This window comes from Lytechinus pictus, chromosome 4, assembly GCF_037042905.1.
Source record: "Lytechinus pictus isolate F3 Inbred chromosome 4, Lp3.0, whole genome shotgun sequence".
NCBI classification, from domain to species: domain Eukaryota; kingdom Metazoa; phylum Echinodermata; class Echinoidea; order Temnopleuroida; family Toxopneustidae; genus Lytechinus; species Lytechinus pictus.
In genome coordinates this window covers 5,583,388-5,606,768 of record NC_087248.1, presented here as the reverse complement: position 1 = coordinate 5,606,768, position 23,381 = coordinate 5,583,388, and the positions used below count along the sequence as shown (strand labels likewise).

General features: G+C 36.6%; 1 protein-coding gene across 1 annotated transcript; it reads right to left on the bottom strand.

The window, feature by feature from the left end:
• Positions 1 to 7,631: 7,631 nt before the first annotated feature.
• LOC129258528 (cell adhesion molecule 4-like) lies at positions 7,632 to 15,728 on the bottom strand. Its single transcript, XM_064098198.1, has one exon. The coding sequence runs from the start codon at positions 15,130 to 15,132 to the stop codon at positions 13,834 to 13,836; it is 1,299 nt and encodes a 432-aa protein (XP_063954268.1). The 5' UTR covers positions 15,133 to 15,728; the 3' UTR covers positions 7,632 to 13,833.
• Between the last annotated feature and the right edge of the window lie 7,653 nt (positions 15,729 to 23,381).

The following is a 23,381-nucleotide window of genomic DNA, read 5'->3' as shown; positions in this document are numbered from 1 at the left end:
ATTGGATTTTATTAAACGCATAGTTAATGGTATCTTGTTCCAAATTGTTGGTAGGTTTTTATTTTCCATAAATGAAATAAATTACGGACTCTAGTTTCATGGCAATGAATTTGATGATTAATTATTGAGAACATGGATGATATATTATTTGGTAATAAGTCTTGAAAATACTGAAAGACAGTAATGCAATATGGTAACTGAATAAATAAAAAGTATTTAAAGTTTTTAAACGAAAAAACAAAGGAGCAGAGTGGGCATGATATTCACTACCTGTACACATACGTTAAGCCTTCTTTTGTAACTTAAACAAAGTGCCAAGTTTACCTTGAGCTGAATCTCCCCATACACCTATACAGTAACTCAAATATGGCAATATAAGAGAGTTGTATACAGTAAATGATATAGACAATGGCACATTAAACTTTAATTTATACATAATACCAATTGACTTTGAGACTTTCTTTGTTATGAAATCTATATGCGCATCCCATCGAAGATTACAATCTAATAATACTCCGAGAAAAGTAATAACATGTGATTTTGAAATAGATATGGAGTTAATTAATACTTAAAGATATTTCATCAAGTATAATTGACCAGTGTAATTCTTATTATGAAATATACAAAAATTGGTTTTACTAAGATTGAGCAAAAGTCTATTCGCATTAAACCATTTTTGAAACATTATTTAATTCTTTATTAATTTTTTTTCAACATTTTCCAAACCAGACTCAGTGAATAAATGAGAGTAGTATCATCGGCATACATTATATTGAAAAACATGGGAAGATTGGGTCAGATCATTAATGTAAATAAAAAATAGTAACGGACCGAGAATGGATCCCTGTGGCACTCCACGCGAAATATTGCCGAAATCAGAAGATGAATTTTTGAACAGAGTAAATTGTAAACGATTTTCTATAGGTAGCTTTTAAAAAAATTGAAAGGAGTACCACGTATCCCGTAATAAAGTAATTTTGACAAAAGTATCGAATGGTCTACTATATCGAAGGCTTTCGATAAATCCATAAAAATTCCAATACAAAATATATTGTTTTCAATTGCCATTGTCAATTTATCCTGCATATCAATTAAAGCATGTGTGGTTGAGTGATTACGTCTGAATCCAAATTGACAATCTGAAAGTATTTTATGTTTTAAAAGAAAATCCTAGACACGATTATAAACACATTTTTCTAATAATTTTGATATTCAGGGCAACAAAGATATAGGTCGGTAATTTTGAAATAAATGACAATCATCTTCTTAAAAACAGGAATAATCTTAGCTATTTTCAGTTTGCTTGGAAATGTACCAGTTGATAGTGATATATTAAATATATAAGTCAAAGGTTTGACAATAGCATAAATAATCTTTTTTAACACATTACATCCAATATTATCATATCCACATGATCGTGTATTTTTCAAAGACCTGCAAATTTGAATTATTTCACTTTCAGTGATAGGCTTGAAGAACAATGAGGAAGAACTCTGCTTCATATTCACTGTATTGATCCAATATAAATGGTGTTTGTATCACTGTGTTTATCATGAAATTGAATTCTCATTCTCTTCTTTCATTCTCTCTCCCCCTCTCTCCCTCTCTCTCCCTCTCTCTCCCTCTCTCTCTCTCTCTTCGTCTTCTATATATTTCTTAGAAAGGTATGTAGTTCTCTCGATTTTATCATGATGACAGCGATTATAAGACATCAGGTGCTAGTTTCTAGGTGTATATTATTTTGAATGTCAAAGAGCGTTGCCTTGCAGGAAATACGGGAAGTGGTCCCAGTAGGGGCAGATCTGATTTTGACCGAGTTTGTCCTTATAACATGCATAAGATAACAAGCGGTCTTTGACCTGATTAGGCCTACAGTTACAAAACAAAATATTTCCAACCTTATTCATCATTGAAAATTAAGGTATTTATTGAAATAATGAACGACTAAATAAATTGATAGATAATTGGGTGAACTTTTATTCAATGGGTAGATTAATGAAAAGAAATATTTCAATAAGAATAATTGATGAAGATAGGATAGGAGAGACAGAGAGACTGAATGAGAGGTATGATAATTGAAGCACTGCTGTGCATGTGGATTCTGACATAAATAAAAATTACGGCAGATTTATTTTAGTTAGATAGATTTATTATATTTTTAGAGCCCGAAAATTTACAGGGGGCCTACTTATGAGGCCTCATTTACTTAGTATTGAGGAGAGGAGGATTTAATGAGAGAAGATGGAAAAATATTGAGAAAATTAGAGGAAGAGGGAGGGATCATGTTGTTGTTTAAAATAGTAAGTTACAGGGCCTATTCCTATATTTATGCATGATAATTTCCAGGTTCAGCTTGCATCATCGCAATTCACGGTTTCGTATAGCCTTCTTCAATATGTTCCCACAGTCAAAAGCTCCAGCTAATTCTTGAGAAAAATGGGAGAAAACTTTCAGGTTTTATATAAAAAAATCGCTCGCGCTTCGCGCTCACCTTTTCTGTTAACTTGGGAGTTTACATCCCGTTTTTAAGGTTGTACACAAATTATTCTGCTCTTGATTCGAGATTTTCATTATCTTTTTTTATTTAGAGATACACGCATTTTGTTAATGATTACAAACAAAATAATGCTGAAAATAAAATTATTTTAAGCTAGTGCTATGCACCCACTTTTATTTTGATTAGTGAAATACGCATTCTGTTTAGGATTGTCGTTTGTGGGTCTCACTCACGAAAAAAAGCTCGCGCTTCGCGCTATTATCATTTATTATTTAGTGCTATCCGTTATCCTCTTCACAATTTCCCTATATTTGTTAATTCGGTTAGAAACTTATCCTACTTATAGTTACAAAACAAATGAATAACAAATTATCTTATTTTTAAAACACACAATAAACATAATGATAATAGTGCAATACGAATAACAATTGCCAATAAAGAAATAAAGTTAATCAAGTAAAATTCTTAGGAGTAATTCTTGATGAAAATATCATATAGATTACATTTGCAAGAAGATTTCAAGAGTTATTAGAGCAATGAACAGAGTCAAGAAAATTTTACCATTACGCATTCTTGTAAATTTATATAATACCTTGGTCTTGCCACATTTAAACTACTGTCTGAATCACTTGGTGGCTTTGCATCATACTTATTCCAGAGGATATATGGGATTCAAAAACGTGCAATAAGGGTAATAACCAATTCCTTTTTAGAGCTCATACGTACACATATTTTATTTTTCAACTCAAAATTTTAAACTAAATGAACTTTATGAATCGCAAATTATCTTATTTATGTAAAAATATTTCAATTTAAATTCTACTTTTCTATCTTGTTTTAATACTTATTTTATAGATTTGATAGCAGTATGAATATTTACGTAACGAGAAATTCAAACAAATTATATGTTCCGTTTTTCGTTCTACACTTTCTAAATCTACAATTCGTTATTAACCATATGGAAATAGTTTCCCGATACTTTAAAATCGTTTGTTACCTTCTCATAATTGAAAAGTAGATTGAAACAAACCCAACTGCCTGCTTACAGTTAGATATGATTCCAGCTGCCTGTCTATAGGGGGAGGGGGTGATTTCGATACTGTTCGTGTCGGTTATCATTTTTCCACTTTTCTTTTTGTGTTGTTATTCGTACGATAATGTAGTAATGACAGGTCAATGGCCATTCCGACTTCCTACATCCACTACATTTTCTTTTTCATTCTTTTACATTTCTACTATTTTTGTTGCTTTTTTTTACTCTTTTGTATATTCCTTATACATGTGTATGTATATTTTTAAATGATGTCAGATAAATGAATTGAATTGAATTGAAACGCGTTAACAACGTCCAGTTTTTAGGTCGAAAAATAAAACTTTTTAGCTCGCGCTTTGCGTTCGCATCGATTGTTTAGTTGGAAATCCATTTCATTCATGGTTACGAAAAACGCTTTGAATGTTTGATTTTTAGGTCGGAATCTCAACAACTTTCAGTTCGCGATATACTCATCTGATCCATACATGGTTGCAAAAATTGCTCAGAATGTTCAATTATCAGGGCAAAATATATGAAATTTTTAAATGTTGTACCTTGCGCTTCGCGTTTTCATTATTTACTAAGACTTATGAGATACCTAACCTTGTTTGAATTTGAATTTATTAACAAACTTCACTCATTTGGCATGAATATTTTGTTTCAAAATATATACAATGTTCTCAAAAATTCAGTGTTCAGATATACTTCACCCTGAAACACAATATTTTTTTTGCATATCAGCTTTTAGCGGCCAATCAGAGGAAATTGGGATGATAGAAAACTGGATCCGCGCCTGCATAATGTGACATGTCGTAGCATGGACTATTTATGCATGCCAGATAAAATAGATAAGACGGCCAAGAATTCCTGATTAGAATCAGACACATCCACATCAGTTTTATCATTGTGGATAATAATGTTGTTCACGCTAATTTTAATCCACACCAAATTGCCCAATGCAGGCAAGTGCTTTTAATGTGAACAAGAACTTTATTCATGATGTTAACAAGCGATGAATATCGGGAGGAGATGGTGGTATACAATGGTGCTGGTGGTGGAAGTGTTGGCGGCTGCAATTATTTTTAAGATTATTGAACATCAATATCAACAAACTAATCGATTCTTATTGATTATTATAATTCTTGTAATCTATGCATATTGATAATTTAGTGCTTTTCCAGTTGGTACTAAAAAAACTAAGAACGTGACAACATGATGGGCCTGATGAGAGACAAAGGGGACAGACAGAGACAAACATAAAACATGTAAAACAGAGAGAGAAAGAAAGAGGGGAGAGATAAATTATTGGATGTATATACGCGGATGGGATCAGTGGCGTAATGAACCAAACATTTTGAGGGGGACCAGATATCATGGATGGCTTATCAGGCAAAATTATAAAAAGTTGCGAGCAAAAAATTTTATTTTGAAACAAAAATCAAATTTGATGATAGATGTTTACTTGACATATAGAAAAAAAAATCAAATTTGACCGTTCTCTCTTCCATTACTTTCCTTTTTTTCTAGGTCGTGATTTTTTTGGGGGGTAAGCGCCCATAGCCCCCTCCCCCATCATCACCACCAGCTGTTTATAATTCAGGAAGTCGTACAGAGATGGGGTAGAGGATAAGGGTGGAGGTATATATGAGAGACAGAAACAAATAATGGTAAATGGACAAAGGTGGAAACACAGTGAATTGAGATTGAAAGAGCATAAAGACAGAGAGAGAGAGAGAAGAAAATTGGGTCATTATTCCTTATTTCATTAATTTGAAATTCAAAGAATCGTGAGAAGCGCGAAGGCATCTTACTCTTTATTTATTGATGTTTGTTTTGATGTTTTCGAATGTGGTGCTTCTCGCCTTGCTTTGGCGTAATGATGAGAAGATGATAGCACTTGAGAAAGGAGATAATGATTGATTCAAAACACTCCTAGATAACGGAAATACGTAGGTATGTATCAATAACATCAAAAGCTCGGATGTTAGGATGAGTGGGCTGGTTTAGAGTACGTACGGTTATCCATTTTAAGTAGGCCCTCATTCTGAAGCAATGGAAGGGGTGAACGACTTCGCAAAGAGGAATGACCCATTTCGATTAAAACGCAAACATAATAATACACCCCCCCCCCCCCATAAGTACCACAATAAACACCGTTTGGGTTATCAAGCCATTCTACCGTTGACGAGCATTTAAATCATGAGAAGCATCATATGGGTCATCAACACCACTATCATAATCACCATCAACAACATAATCATCGTAAAATCAGCATCATCATCACCACCACTACCACCACCACCGTATCAATTATCATCATCATCTTCCTTCATCGTCATCACCTCCACCACCGCCGTCACCATCATTATCATCATCGATAACATCATCTTCATCATGACATCTTCATCATGGATCATCAGTCGTCAATATATCTAACAGTTTTTAAGGATGATATTTCATTTTGCTATATATTATATTTCCTTATTATGTCAAGAAATAGAAGTTATTATCAAATAAAAACCAGTAAATACCAGAAAATCACCAGCACAACCATAACCATGATCATGATGATCGTCATCATCATTATCATCACTTTCCAATTTACAAGTTCATTCATTTTTAGGCTAACGTTAACGTCTTCGTAACCGGAAGAAAAATAAACAAATAAATTATTAACAATAATAATAATAGAGCTCTATTTTCTGCGTTTCCCACAAAGTATCCGCCATCATAATTAATCGTGTTTAATATTTTGGAGAGATCATAAATCATAATCGTTCAAGAAATATCGAACTTGCATATAGCACTGAATGTTTCATCAAACGTCAAAATCGGAAGATGAACTGCGCACAACTCGGGAATCATGCAAAATAAACATGATAAAGGATGGCATTACCTTCGGACTGTTTGAAAATTAATTTAATTTGGTTTAAAACAGTGTTTGGCTACCGATCCATTTACGCGTGTAATCACTGTTCCAGTAACTTATTTCGATTTATCATTTATTTAATCAAGAGCTTCTTTGTCATCAAATCTACCATGCCTACAGCAACACTTTCATAATTAGTGAGTGTTTAATGGGTGTGATATTTGCATTTTGATATGGGATTACTGTTGTGCATATACACTCTTGAATTATGTTGGGCAACATACTGTCCACACAACAATTGGTTAAAACTGTATATAATTCTGGGTAGTTTTAAACCAATAATGCGTGCTTTGATTGAAAACTACCCAGAGTTGGATAATTTGTTTTAACCCATTGTTGTGTGAACAGTATGTTGCCCAACATTTAAAGAGTGTGGGAGTTTGGGTGGTCCTTTTCAGGACCAACACTTGCCCAAGAAAGATATATGGTGTACCGAGAAAACTACTACGCTATATCAGTGCATACATAACTGATTTGTGAATTTAAGCACAGTTTAAGATGTTTTAATTTTCTTATATCATGTTCTATTTGCATGAAATTTTCAGTGTTCTGCATTTTACTTTATTATTAACTAATAGTTGAGGTGGACTTCCATTTTGGACTTTAATTAAGGACACCTCTAGTTTTTAACATATGCTAGCAGATAGGTATTTCGCGCTGTCAGGTGTATAAAATATGTGACATTTCTTGAATGACGTATTTCTGGGAATATACTGATGGATTTCACATTCAAACATATTGGATTATTTATGTTTCTATGCAAGAACGATCAAGTAGCTAGCCATGGGATTTCGCTACAACCTATTCTTACAAAATTTAGAGTGTTAAATATCTTGACGTCATGGTTATTTGTATTGCGTTTAGCTTCAATTGCGACTCCGTCGTTGGCGAAGAGATGAAGGAAATGTTTATTATTGGGTGTTGGAGGACATTTTTATCGAATTACAGTTGCAAATACGATGCAGACAAAATTATTTATTGAGTCTATTTTTAGGAATACTATTTCCGAATGCCACAAATTATAAACCCTTGCAAAGTCACTGTAGTCACAGTCGACCGAGTTGGAAATACATGCTTTCATATTTTTAAATCACATTTGTTTTAGCAATATTTTGGCAGCATAGGCCTAATAAAAATGCATGCTCATTCATTTTATTCTTTCTTTTAAGTCATAAGCTATACAGGGATGACAGAATGGTTCAAACGGGGTGGGGCTCAGCCGAACGTGGGGGGGGGGGCTGATCATATAGAAAATCACATTAGATGGTATTTTTTACGTTTTTGTACATGTTTATTGAAAAAAGTGGGGGCTTCAACCCCCAGCTCCCTTCCCCCGGCTCCGCGACCCCTGAAATAATGTCAAAATAATTCTATCTACCGCATTTAATGTAATGTAAAACATCTTCCCATGACTTATCTGCAGGTAACACGATGTAACATACAGTGTTTGTCACCCCAATTAACACAAACACATAAAGTTATATATTTCAGAGTTTCCTATTTAAGTTTTTCAAAGTTTACATCAACGATTATCATAACAATGTTATACGTATATATACTGCAACATATAGCCTGCCAAAATACGTATATTTTTAGCAAGTAAATCGAGTAAATCATAGTCCTGATATAAAATAATTAGGGTTATGTAAGTCCCTGAACATAATACAGATCATGCAATTAGTAATTGTTCTTATAAACGAAGTAATACAATGTTCAATCATATATTTCGAACATGTTCAAGCATGTTCTATCATTTTGTGAGTATTACATCTCTTTACACCATCCCCAAATACATTTGGACATGTTGGATAAAATAGTTACAAGATTAATCATACATTACTTGCAAATAGTTAATTGTAACGGGGAATGACCTACTTGCTTTCTGTATGCTGAATCAAAAGCAGAAAAGGAAACATTGGAAAAATGTTATTACAAGTTTAATTCCCTGTGAATAAAAACCGTCAATTAGGAATGATGAAAAAATGATAATTTTAAATAGGGCCAACACCCTTTTTCTGCAAGTAAAACGATTTGGGATTGTTTTCGTCTAACTTATACACTGAGATATTTTTTTGAATTTTTGCAATATATCTATATATGTTTGATTTTTTTTGTTCGACTTTATCAGTTTCTTTTAGACTGCATATGATAATTTTAGAAATTTATGATCACATAATAAATACAAATTGTTTAAAAGTGGAATGAATTACTACTTATCCACACATAATCATAAATTGGTTTTCTACATTGATATTGACCTTGTAACTGGCAAAATATGTTTCAGGGTCAATTTCTGAGGGATATTCGTCATCGAATCAAATTTTCGGAGATCGTGCTCCCTTATTTGATTTCCTGTATGCTACGTCAATATTATTTGCTATCCATTTTTTAGGGGGCATCTGACTGATACAGAGCTATGGCAGGCCAAACACGCCAATAACAGTTCTCATCAGCAGGATCACACATGATAATTATGTAGCACCTAAATCACAAATGGGTAATTCAAATATATTTCTCATGACCTTTTTACAAGGTCTTTCATTGTTATTAAATATATCAATAGCGGCTTGCTACACTCTAAAATAATTTGTAGTTATTCTATGTATCTTTTAAATTGCCCCCCCCCCCCCATTAGCCTATCTCTGAGCGGTCATCACCGATGAGAGGGGAGTATGGAAGGGGTTTCAATGCTGCCGCAAGGAAATGGAGTATGACGTCGAAATCATAACATAATTTTTATCAATCTTTGTCATGGCTATCATTGACGCACAAGGTTATCTGTATTAACTGGTCTGTATTTTCATTCTCTGTGTAATCTTCGTCACCATACTTTATTAATGGTTTCGTTTGGCTAATCCTGATAAAACAGATGAATCATCGAATTGTGAGCATGTTACTTATCATCATATCAATTCATAGCGATTTTATCATAACTGTTATTACTATGGAGTGAGTAGAAATATTCGTAGTTTAGGAAGGTTATATGGATGATGGTAAAGTAATAATAAATAAGAAGACGAAGAAGAAGAAGAAGAAGAAGGAGAAGAAAAAAAGAAGAAAAATAAGAAGAAGAAGGAGAAGAAGAAGAAGAAATATAATAATGAATAAATATTGCAATAACAATGATTATGATGATAGCAATAATAATCATAATGATATAATAATAACTGATTTAAATTGGGTAAAAAATACATTTGAAGCAAAAGGTCCGCTCCAACATCTGACACCGATGTTTTTTTTTTTTTTTTTTACAAAATACTTTGTCTTATTGTGTATCAATTTGAACGTGACACGCAGAGGACCAGCCCCTCGCACACTCACCTATCACCCCCCCCCCCCCTTTCATCCTGCTACGCAATTGATTCACTCTTTACACTTTCAGTCTTTAGACCGAAGTAAAGTTTTATACAGGTAACGAAACAGAGGACTACCATGATACATATACCGGCAAATATCATATAGATCCATTTCAAAACCTGCGGTACTCCAGTTTTTAGTGACACCAGTGAAACAGTTTCCGACGATAGATCAGGAGAACTTGAACACTTGTTTCCTTCAAAGTTTTGAGTCGTTGGCATATTCACTGCATATTCAAACACATCAAGCGAAGAAGGGGCGTGGGGAGTGGTAAATTCTAAAGGCCTGTCAGCATGAGCTGTGGGTTGACAGGGTTTGATAATATGTCTGTTTGATCTTGTGAAATTTGTGGGCACCCAGACAAAATCGTCACATTTACACTGGTCTTTTCGTAGCTCCACAGCGGATGAACAACAAAACACAGGAGACGACAGCCTAAACCAAAAGGTCTGTTCCAGTAGGTGATCCTTGATAGGTGCGCTATAAGGGGGTAGTCTTTCACCCCTCTGGTAGCATTCAAAGAGTCCTGACATGGTGCCAGCTGAAGCCGTACAGTGCAATAAATCCCAACCTCGAACAGAAGACCCTTCTCTCCGTTCGCAGGATGCCTTATCAGGAGGATAACCAACATTCAGTCCAATCCGTTTCATATCAGGTAAACCACCACCATCCTTGTATACTTGAGCGATATAAGTTCCTGCATCATGTCTACGAACCGGAGTGATCTTCAGATGAATTGAACACCGATCAGTTGTGACATTGTTCTTTATAGTGAATCTACTTTGAGGATAGGAGGCCAAAGGGATGGATGCTAAATTTGGCAAAATGTAAAAGGGACTTTTATACCAATGTCGTAAAGTTACTTCAGTGTAGCTGCAGTTATATTGAAATGTGAGATGAGCATCTTGTCCCTCTCTTAAATTAATCACCTTCCCGGTGCACATACAAGCAACAAACATCAAAAGTATCCCACATAATTCAGCCTGGTTAATTGATAACATTCCTGGCATGTTGTTAAATCTGCGACTACAAATACATCGATCATTTTCTTCAGTGATATGATTATTTATCCGACTCCACCTTTTAAATTAGTCAAGTACATCAATATCATGTTATGTTGGAATTGCCACTCCTGTCCCCTATAAATATAAATATATTCTCCTTACCATCATGCACCTTACTTACTGTGATGATTGAATCACGAGATCGTTTATATACATACATCATTTTTTTATTGCGGTTTGTAAAATGCTTCCCCTTTGGCATGTTTGGTGTGATCGTGTGAACTTTGGATTATAGCCTGCATGTATACCGTAATTTTCTCGTTCGTTCACCTATCTTGCCTATGGCACTTCACTTAAGTGTATATCGCTCGATGATAATTTATGTCCGCATATGCACGACAAATGAATAACTAAGCGCTGTCGAATAATTTGTTTCATAAACATGCAACGCTAATTAATTCTGAAAAAAAAAACACGAAGCACATCGGCTTTGAAAAAAGACCTCGAGATAAAAGTGACTGACTAATTTGGCGAGGTTTAGGTGTGGCTAAAGCCTCCCAAAATCCTCACCAAAATTGTACTTGTGTCAACAGTGGCGTACCGTGGGTCACGGCATGGGGGGGGGGCACCAGCAAAAATGTTGAGTCACTACGTGAGCGCGCGAAGCGCTCTCAGTTGCCAGGTATACTGACCTAATAGAGACATTTTAAAGACAATGCCATTAAACGGATATGTACCTCACTAATCAAATAATGTGAGCGCGAAGCGCGAGCTGAAATTGTTGATATTCAGACTTAATCAAATAATCACATTTTTGTAATCATGGTACGCACCTATCTCGATAAACAATGCGAGCGCGAAGCGCGAGCTGGAATTTTGTATATATATTGACCCCAAACAAGGAGATTTTAAGGACTATATTTTAGGAATCCATTAAGAGTATACATATCTAACCATAGTCATCTAATGCGAGTGCCAAGCGCTTGCTGATTTTGTTAGAATTACATCTAAACACATAAAGCACTTGTAGTCATTGTAATCATGAATATCATACGCATCTCACTAATTAAACATTGCGAGCGCGAAGCGCGAGCTGAAAATTTAGATAATTCAGACCTGAAGAGGGGCATTTTAAGGCTTGTTTGTAGGAATTTACGAAGACCATACGTGTTTCACTAATCAAGTGATGCGAGCGCGAAGCGCGAGCTGAAAATTTTTGATATTCACATCAGAAAAAAGGGACATTTCAAGGACTGATCCGTATTCATGGAGAGCAGACATATCTAACAAATCCACTATTGCGAACGTAATCACGGACAGAAAATGTTTTATATTAAGACCTTAACATGGGGCAATCACTTTAAGTAGTCATGAAAAAGAAGCATATGTCACTACATAAAACAATAATAACTCGAAGTGCGAGGAAATATATTTGGTGTATATTGACTTGAAAACGGGAGGTATTAGTACAACAGGATTATATATCTCATTAAACAGACAATGAAAGCACCAAGAACAGTGAAGACATAGGCCCTAGAAAATTATGTTTCATAAAGTTATGATAAAAATGTTTATTATGTAATGTAACATAACATAATTACAATATAAAATTATGATGAATAAGAAGTTCTTCTTTCCCACTTCGTTTCTCTTCCTTTCTTCCTCTTTTTCTCCTTTTCTCCGGTTTTTTTTTTGGTCAGCCGATTGGGGGGGACACGTGCCCCCCATGCCCCCCCCCCCCCCGTAGTTACGCCACCGTGTGTCAACAATCATATCATGATATTACTGTACTTTGCACACAATAATTCCCGGATCATTGGCCCTTTACATTAAAAGTACAGAAATACTCATATGAAAGATTATTCCTATCGCTTTGCTCGCTCGTACATCTTCATGAATAGTTAAAAAACTAAGCAATATTTTGCTCAGTGAGACACTGGACCTCATAAGGTCATTTAAATCATTCTACGATTCAGTTATGTACTCCTTTATTGAAATCATTCATTTGTGTCTTTCTCTCATTTCTCAGTTCCCCTATCTACGATTAAACTTAAATGCCAATACACCCCCCCCCCCAAAAAAAAAAAATGCCGATTTCAAATGATTAATAAAGAAAAGTTTAATAAGCATCAGATTAAAAAACAAACAAACATTAATATCAGACGCAAATTCAATGTTTAATTGGTGGAATTCCTGTATTGGCAGTCAATGGCTGTCAGTCATATGAATTGTTATCAATAAACTGTTCCTGTCATATATACGAGTGATATGCACATTTATTTTTATCCTTCATCATATGAACATTAAATACTTTAATATAATGTAGGTCTGATAACATATATATAGAATCATTTGACTGAACCGATTTTTATTGTTGATCATGACAATTCAACAAGTTCCAGTTTTAGTCTAAACATGATTTATATCATGGGATGTGAAAAAGTGAAATATATATCCTATTCTAAATCAGGAAACTGAAAAATACTAAGTACGGTAGTTAGTGCGTGACGTCAACGGTTATTTTGCATACTGCACGCGTTTGTTCTTATATATTGTGCTCCTCAAGAATGTGGAAACTAAGCGAAACTTCATGTAAATATGTTTAATATAACTTACTGATACGATTTTTTATGATGATGTTCAACATTTTCAGCGTTATTCGTGCTTGAGGTTTTCTTTTTCTTTATACCAATTAAAATGAAATCGTCTATGACAATTGATGCTTTTATATTAAAGATTTTGGATGACTCTATTTGTTTACCGTTTGTCCGTGCTCAATTATGACTGACCTGTGCTCTTTCTTCTCAATAAAATGCTTAAACAAGTCCATAAACGAAGTAAGTACGTGTGTTCATCCAATTCAAAATGAACTTACATACGTAACTTCCTTTCATAATTATCATTCATGACATATAGAAAGTAATACATAAAGTTGTCCATGCGAAAAATCGATGGCAGCAGCATGTCTCCGATTCGTCTAACATTTCTAAAGCTTAGTTACATGAAGATCCACTCATTTAACAATCAATTGCGTGTCGTCATTCGACATCGTATAGCTCGCATCAATATGATCAATCTGTTGTATTTTCTTCTGGGCAGTGCAGGATTTTGACGGCGATTTCAAGCACTTGCAACTCTTTGTTCGACAGCAAACCACGAACACGAATACGAGAAAGAGAATGGCGAGGGCGATCAGGCAAGCTACGATCACGGCATTGGCATCACTGCATCGTGTGAAAAGGAAGTGATCTTGGTTGTGTTGTCTTTCGTTTGGAGCATGTGGGTCCGATCCCCGAGGACGGTGGGTCTTTGAGAGCGCAACGACTCGCTCCGAGGACGTATTGCCCTTACGATTCCCTGCGGTGCAGACGAGTATGCGGTTATCGTCCTGTTCACGAATGCGTACGATCTCCAAGGTCCTGTTCTCATCATAAAGCCGATATCGTGATTTATCCATTGGTGGGATGAATGACCATACGATGCTGGTTGGTTGAGGATTAGCAACGATCTCGCATACGAAGACGGCTTCGTCACCGACCGACGGGACTGCCTTGATCGGTCTGATCGCAACACGCGGCGGATAAACCACCCGTAGAGGTCCAACATCACATGTACTCGTATAGAATTGGAAATCCGAACTTCTTGCACGGCAAGTATACGTCCTTCCTTCATCAGCTTCCGATACATTCATCGTCAAGACGGCAAACCCTGTGACTGTTGAGTAATCTGTGTGAGTCGCAGGCAAATCATCAAAGGTACCCTGGAGCTCGAGCATCACCGGTGGGAGTCCCTTCTCAGATATACAAGCTGGGATGTTCTCACCAACATTCAGTTCCCTGGATGCTTCACCAAAAGGACAGTAGGGATACTTCTTGACAGGTGTGTAGTAGACAGTGACCATGGCTGTCCGAGACTGGGCAGCCACTTCATGAAGGTGGATTCCAGTATTGTTGTACACCACGCACTGGTACTCACCATCGTCCATTCTTGCGATGTCAAAGACATTCAGTTGGTACGACCCCTGGGTGATGTCCTGGACGACACGGTATCTCTTGAGGTCGACGATGAGGTGGTCACCCATCACGTCGGCACCGATGCTGATGGAGATGTTGTTCTTCCTCCAGACGACCTCTTGGTTTGCAAGGAGTCCGTGGATGGCACAGTTGAGGTGGAATCGAGACCCCTGGTCGACCATTAGGTCCTCGGGCTCACTGGTGAAAATCACGGCATTGGTCAATGCAATGATAGTGCAAAAAATTAGTGAAAACTGTAAAGCCATTTTTCCGTCACAAGTTCGATATTGTTTAAGCATGATATAATCGTTTGATTAGCTTTCCCAGGCTCAGATGCTATAGGTTTATGGCCTCTATGTCGGTGCGTACATCCTGGCTTCTAACGCAGCAACCATGTAGGTAACAAAATATTTGGTTGTATCACTCTGAAAAAGTTGGCATCGAGGGTGATAATCCGCTTTTTAATTTTAACAACTGCAGGACATAATCACATAATCCAAATTAATCAGTCCGCTGTAATCTGTGTTAAGTCCATGGATCCGTACTGGTGACGATTCATTTGGATCTCTGTAATAATTGGCAATGAAATCGATCGTCACCGGGTATGACGATGCACAGAACGTCATCGAATGTTCATCAACAACTCATATTTTCCTATAATCAAACGAAATTTCCAAAGGTATGAAACAGATTCTTTCATCCAAATAGAAACCAATCATTTCTGAATATCTGCTTTGTACTGAATACGGTTTCCAAATGCAGTGCAACCTGCCCATACGAGTGAAGTTCAGGTTCCTGAAGTAGTCATATTGTCAAAACCAATCAGTGAAGTTGACTGCCGAGGAAGTCTGTGGGTCTGAGCCAGGCAACGGTCTAAATGCTTGAAGTCGAAAATGTCAATGTTGGAGTGATTCAGAGAGGGGGTATATATAGGCTTTACCCCCAACCATCAGTGTCAGGGATATACGGATAGACAGTGAAGGGGCAGAGAAGGGTTTTGAACTTCCCCCTCTTTAAAAAAAGATCGGATAGGTGCCTTTCCACAAGCACCACGACCTGTAGGTTATTTGGCAATACAGACATGATTATTTGTACGTTAAACACCATGACGCACACATTATTTGCTTACCTTAACATTAAGTTTTTGTACTTTACCACCACTTAAGTTAAAATCTAGGATTTTAAAACAAGAAGCTCCTAGGTGAAATAACATGAATAAAGTGTTTGTTTATTTGAATCAAGCCTTAAAACTTTCACTGATTTTATTAGTATTGTATTATTTAGCAAAAATATGCAATTGTGCCGGAGTGAATAGATGCGTCATGCCGTCACAGCATGAAAAATTATCCCCTAGCCTCCCAGATATATGAATCATACATCATGTTTTTATAATGAAACAGGAAAAATTAGCTAGGTTTAATGACTGCATTACCTTAGGCTAGTCGTCACCCCCCTCCCATTCCCCACCCATATAGGGATGACGACTAGCTAGGATCGGTCGTGATCTTTCTTTGTAAATAAATATAGTTATTACAGTGCGCAGATACTTTTAACTGCATGTATATAGTCATGCTCGCTAACTTTTCGTACCTCCTCATCCTCCCCCCTTTCTTAACACCCCTTTACCTGTTTTGCCCGGATATGCCTCTAAAAATCGTTCCTAGTTGTGACTAGTATGGAATGCAGGCCAGTTAAAGGAAGTTGAAGCTGATTTGAAGTGATGATAGCTCATAGCGTGGGTTGCTGTATAGTTCTCCCCCTTCAGGGATTGGAGCAGTAACATAACAAACTTTCACTCATATAGAAATGAAAACAATCTGAACTGATTTTAAGGTCAAATTTTACCAAACTGATTATAACGTTCATTATTCGTAGATTCGTAGTTCATGTCATTTAAAAATATAGATATTAGAGAAATCAAGTCCCGCGCAAGAAAAAAAAATATTTTAAAGGAGAATGAAACTCTCGGAGCAAGTTAGCTTGTGTGAAAGCAGAAAAATCAAAGAATAAGATCAACAAAAGTTTGAGTGAAATAGGACTAGCAATAGAAGAGTTATGAGCATTTGAATGTCGAGATCACTAATGCTATGAAGATCCTCCCATTGGCAATGCGACCATGATCTATGAGGTCACAGATGAACAACTCTCCCCTTTTGGACACTGAAAATATACCCCAAAACATCTCTTTTTGCTCATTCTAATCATATGACAAACGATTCATCAATGATATAATGTTGTGAAACGTCTGTACTTGTCCTCTCATAAAGAGAACATCTCACCTTGTGATAGACTCTATAAAAGTGAGAATATAAGTGAAATAAGTACTAAAGTAATGAGGGAGTTGTACGTGTGTGACATCACAGATCTTGGTCGCATTGCCAATAGGAGGATCTACATGGCATTAGTGATCTCAATATTCAAATGCTCATAACTTTCTTATTATTCGTTCAATCTTCCTCAAACTTTCAACAATATGTGTCTTTGATTTTTCTCTTTGATATGGATTCAGCTGGTTTCAAGGGTTTCATTCTCCTTTAATAGAAGGGGAGCTAATAGTGATAGAATAATGTCTGAGTGAACTCATTTGAGATAAGCAAAAAGCTCATTGTTAATATATTTATTTCGTTCTCCAATATACGTCATGATGTAATTATATTTGTGGACGTCTGTATTGTAGCTTTAGTATCCTCACAACAGGATATGGGAAATTTGAGGGACTTTCCCCAAAAATGTATCGTTCTTCATCAAACCAAACATTTCGCCACGATTATACAGTATATGAATGTTGTCGAAGCATAAATCTATAAATGATTTTTTTTTTCATTTCATTCAATTACAGAATGAATACGATCGATGACAATTAATTTTTTAAAAATTAAGAGAAAAGGAGAAGATGAGAAGAGACTAGGAGGCAGAAGAATACACAGGAGAAGGAGGGAAAGGGGTGCAATGGTGCATACGATGTAAAATAGGGAAAGGGAAGAGAAGGAGGAGGAAGAAGAAGAAGAAGAAGGAGGAGGAGGAGGAAGACGAAGAAGAAAGAGAAGGAGGAGGAAGAAGAAGAAGAAGAAGAAGAAGAAGAAGGAGGAGGAGGAGGAAGACGAAGAAGAAAGAGAAGGAGGAGGAAGAAGAAGAAAAAGAAGAAGAAGAAGAAGGAGGAGGAGGAGGAAGACGAAGAAGAAAGAGAAGGAGGAGGAAGAAGAAGAAGAAGGAGGAGGAGAAGGAATCCGAAGAAGAAAGAGAAGGAGGAGGAAGAAGAAGAAGCAGAAGAAGAAGGAGGAGGAGCAGGAGGAGGAAGATGAAGAAGAAGAAGAAGAGGGAGGAAGAGGAGTAAGACGACAAAAAATAAGAAGGAGGAGGAGAAGGTCCCCAGTGACCACATCGCCTTCAGGAAAGCCATTGAGGGGGCAGTTTATAATCACTCGCGTCGCGTTCTGGTTCGTAATCACTCGCGTTTTGAATTTTTGGCGATTTTTTTTATTTCGGTGCGATTTTTTTTTAACGGTGTCTTCAATGGGACAGACATGCAGGGAAATTTGAGTTTCGTTTTAAGCCGGCAATTAAAGAATAGAAAACAAGCTTGATCCGCCCCAGACAGCTGGCAGCAGTCTGTTTCGAGGAGTTTTTTTCAAACATTTTTTTTTTTGGGGGAATTTCTCTGTATTTGGTGAGTGGAGCCAACGGAGTTCAGCGGAACAACCAACATAATAATTAATAGACACAAAGACCGAAGCTTTTGGTCAAGATCCGCCCCTGTGGCTGTGCGCGCTCTCACGGTAAAAATTCGCGCGACGATCAAAGCCAAGGTACCGTACCGTCCCGGTGCCTTCCTGAAAACAGAAGTTGTCGGCTACGTCATTTATCCAGGCCCCTTAAACAACTCCAAGCACGAGGTAACTCAGATTGAGTCAGAAATAATGGATTGGAAAACAGAAGACATGGCTTCAGGGAGTCACAGTAGGCTGGATACATAAACATAAATAAAACATTGTGATCAACAACAAATATACACTTGTAAATACATTACAATACAAATTACAATACAGTGTAGATTTCTTGTCCTTGATAACCCCCAAATTTTTTCATATTTTTCACCCTGCAACGTCCTGCAAGATTAATGAAAATCCATTTTACCATTTTTAAATTTTGTTCAGTGCACCATCATTATATGAAAAAAACTTATATCACACACACACACGATTATTTGTATAAAGGAACAATTTTGTTGGTCCCTCGGACTTCTTTATAACCAGAGTGCACTTTACTCCCCCTCCTACTTCTCAGTCTTCTTTTTATTCCCATTATTATGTCATCTTATTCTTCTCCCTGTTCTTCTACTTCTCAATTTCTTCCCTTTCTCCTTATTGTTCATCTCCCTTCTCACTTCTTCCTTTTCTCTTCTCAGTCTTCCCCTTATTTTATCTTCTCTTTCTCTTCTACATCCTCCCCTCAATTTTTTCTTTTTAGTTTCATTTTTACCCCCTTATGTCCTCCATCTTCTTTTTTCTTCTTCTTCTTCTCCTCCTCCTTCCTTCTTGCTTTTCTTCTTCAGCACTTTTTTCCTCCCTGATTTTTACGTTAGTGTAGAATAATTCACAAAGAAAGGGAGAAGCAAATAAATAGTGATATTATGAAATTGTAGCACCTCGCTATGCTTTATAAAGAATACCACAGACTTCAGGAAAATCCTCCAAAGGCAAAGCTAAATCGAGAGTAGCCTTTCCTCCTTTTTCTTCTTTATTCCTTTTCTCCTTTCTTTCTCCTTTTTTCCTTGCTTCTTTCTTTCTGTCTGTCTTTTTTTTCTTTCTCTTTTCTCCCTCTTTCCCTTCCTTTCTCCCCCCTCTCTCTTTTTTTAGGGGGAGCCCCCCCCCCGCTTCCGCCGCCTATGGCTCTAAGATTTAAGATGTGGAATGTGATTATGTTAAAACAGTAGTCAAAATTTGCTTGTTATCTTAAAACAGTGGTCGAGAACGTTTTATTTAAGGCACTTACCAGCTTAAAATAAAACGAAACTCGAATTTCAATTTCATTTTATTTTTCCAGTACGTTTGTCCCATTGAAGACACCGTTAGAAAAAAAATCGCACCGAAAAAAAAAAAATCGCCAAAAATAAAAAACGCGTGTGATTACCAACCCGACGCGAGTGATTACGAACGCGAGTGAATATAATAAGCCATTGAGGGCGAGGTGATGCTACTCGGTTACTATCCGGAACCGTCACGGTTAACCTCAACCGGGGTTGAAACCACCTTCCCTTGTTGAAATACTGAATAAACCTTGACCAGATAGACATCGTCATGGTTAATACAAGAACATATACCGTGACAGTTTTCACCTTAAAGGGGAATCCAGCCTTGGCCATAAAATGTTGTGTTGGGAAGGAGAAAAATAAATTAAACAGAATGGTGAAAGTTTGAAAGAAATCGGACAAGCAATAAGAAAGTTATAGCTGCTTTAAAATTGAGATCACTAATAGTATGTAGATTTCAAATTGGCAACTGGGCAAGTAAATTATGACAAGGGGCAAGGACAACTTTCCCATAGGCCATGTACTTTATTATCAGGGATTTGTGGTTTTCTCCCAAGTGCCCATTCCCCTGGGGCAGTAATCTAAATATAACCCAGGTAGTGTATTGTTTAATGTCCTCATGAAAGAAAAAATATAATTTGAAATAAAACTTTTGGGAAAAATGACAATTTAGCCATAATATGTATTGGAGTACATGGAAGAGTAGTCCTTGCCTTACATCACTATGACATCCCATATGCGGCCAATTTTTGAAGTCCCCATGAGTATAGTGATTACCAATATTTACATATTTTAAAAATTCATAACTTTCTTGTTGTTTGTCCAATATTGTTCAAACTTTCACCTATCAACTTGTCTGATTTTTCTTTTTCTTATAAAAACAAGTTTTTCTTTGGGTTGGATTCCCCTGGGAAAAGCATTGCCTGAAGATCGATTGGCGAAATTAGGAGGAAATGTACTTGTCATAAGCCTGCACCATCGGTTATATATTATATACACCAAGACCGCCTATTCTTTTGTTTATACTTAATTTTTCTCCCTTCCTTTCTTCATTCTGTGAATTTTAGTATGTCCAGGTATCTTTTTATCTCACTTTTCTTGATCTAGTTTCCTGCACTTTCTGCATGCACTTTCCTTTTCAGGGTGGATTCTCTCAGAATTCTGCAATGTTTCACTGAACCATCATCCAGAACTATGGAGTGCGAAACCGACTTACAAACGATAGAGATGTATCATTGTTGATACATGTCATAAAGATAATGATACATTTATATCTCTGTGCTCGACCGACCAAAGTTTTATTTTTTTTACATTATTTCCAATGGCATACAATCTTGAGTCGTCCTCATTGGTATTATTGTAGTATGACACTTCAGTTATGATGATTGCACGTCTGTATTGATTATGATCATTGTCAGATTTAGAAGGTTGCGATTTTTGCACTTGTTATCATGTCTTACACAACAGAGATGACAAGGATAAAAACGATGTCCCTCAAGATTACTCATATTACCATGTAGAAATAGGTGGTGTAGGCCAAGTCGCCGGTATAAGTCTCAGGAGTATGCGCAGAATACGTCATCGTGCTTCTATGCCTTTATTCATGTACATAATTATACAGCAAGGACATGTTGGACTTGACGAATATTGGCACAGACCCCCCACCCCCCCCCCCCACAGACCATTGTAATTTTGTGGCCAACATTACATGACGATATTTCCAGGGGCACTTTATGTAAGATTCATTCCTAGCTATCACTTCGTGGGGTTTTTTGGCCTGACGACGCACAATATGGGAAGAATATTATGAGAAATCAACTAAATGGAAGTTTCAGTAGACTGATATAATATTGCTAATGTTCATAACACTATAATGCTAGGCATAGTAGAGGTTAGATGAGACTCCAAAGAAATTTGGTCGTCAAATATAGCGAGAGGATTTAATTTTTCATTGGATATAAACACACTACAATCCGACCTCAAACTTTGGTCAGTTTTTCCAAAATTGCAAATTCCTGATCTAATGCAAAATTTGATTTTATAGAACTTGGGAGATTTTGGAGATATTACTCTTCTTTCATGGACTTAGCATTATCATATATGCAAAAAAAAATTAAAAAGATAGACAGCCGAGTATTCCTTGTAGAAAATTTTGATTACAGTATTAGACTCTCGTGTTTTCTTTTATCTTCTCTTTTTTTTTTGGACCATTACGACCAAGTTGACGGGATGTTATATATTTCCGCCTATCCAGGGTTCCATAACAAAATGGCGCCACAACTTGAGTCGTGGTGCATTACACTTTCTCGTGTAGGCTTACTTCTCTTGTTTATGATCTAGGGAGATATTGGCCCTTGTTTCCATTGCATGTATCTTGTAAGCCAAAGTTTGGGCAGATATCTGCGATGATAAGGAAACGGAGTAAATTGATGTAGTCCCATCTGTTTCAGAAGTTTGACGTGCCTAAATTGCTACTTGTTTCCTGGATAAGCATCTCTGCATCTGATCGCAATAGACCTCATTCCGGTATATGTTCACACTATTTTACTGGAGATATTGGAAACATGATTTGGATTAATATAGCCCCATAAACATGCTAAACCCTCGGAGAAACATCGGCGAAATTCAGGGGCCGCAAAAATATTGTGAAACGAGGAGGGGGGCTGAATCTACAGAAGAGAGCTTGCAGTTTCTGATGGCCAAGATTTTTTAGAAATGTCACCAAACACAATCGAGTTTAAGCATATTATAAATAAGCAAAATAAAAATTGTTTCTTCTGTACCGCTATACATGCAAATAACATTTCTCTGAGACCAATATCATGAGCAAATCAGGAACCCGTTGGAACTCCATGACGCATTTCAGAAATCTTAATCAAACATTACCTGTCGTTTATTGGATACTTGGCTTGATAGTAAACTCGGTCATGGCCAGGTTGGCCGTTTCATCCTTCCGATGACTGGCGTACATATGAGGGGGGGACGGGTCTGCCCCTTCCCAGTGGGCCAGTGGCCGTACACAGCAGGGGGGAAGTTACCCCTCCCCCTGAAATTTTAAAAACTTTTTTTTTTTTTTCTATTCCTTCTCCATTTATATATCCCTCCATTTTGTGGCTGTAGAATGTAGAATTTGCCTTTTGGCACCGAGACTGATCAGAATCGACAGATAAAGGTCCCTCCAAATTCCCCTTTTTTTTCTTTCAAAAACATTGATGGGTGATTAATGTGAAACAAAAATATCTTTAAAATTGTCAGTCAATCCATTCATTATAGATGATACACATTTCATGACGTATACGTCACCATGGCAACGCCTTAAAATCATGGTCAGACAGCAAAATAAAAAGTGTTAAAATTGGTTAGTCGTTTTCTTCTCCTTTTCTTTCTCTGAGCAGAAAATGCTGCAGACAGTGGGGGTGTTGAATATTTTATTTATTGGCATATAGCGCATGTTAATCTACCCACGATCCTATCAACATGTTGTTATTTTCTCATTGCTACGTGATCTTATTGATAATA

Coding starts and splice junctions, on each gene's coding strand:
- LOC129258528 (XM_064098198.1), bottom strand. CDS start 15,132: ATGCTTAAACAATATCGAACTTGTGACGGAAAAATGGCTTTACAGTTT.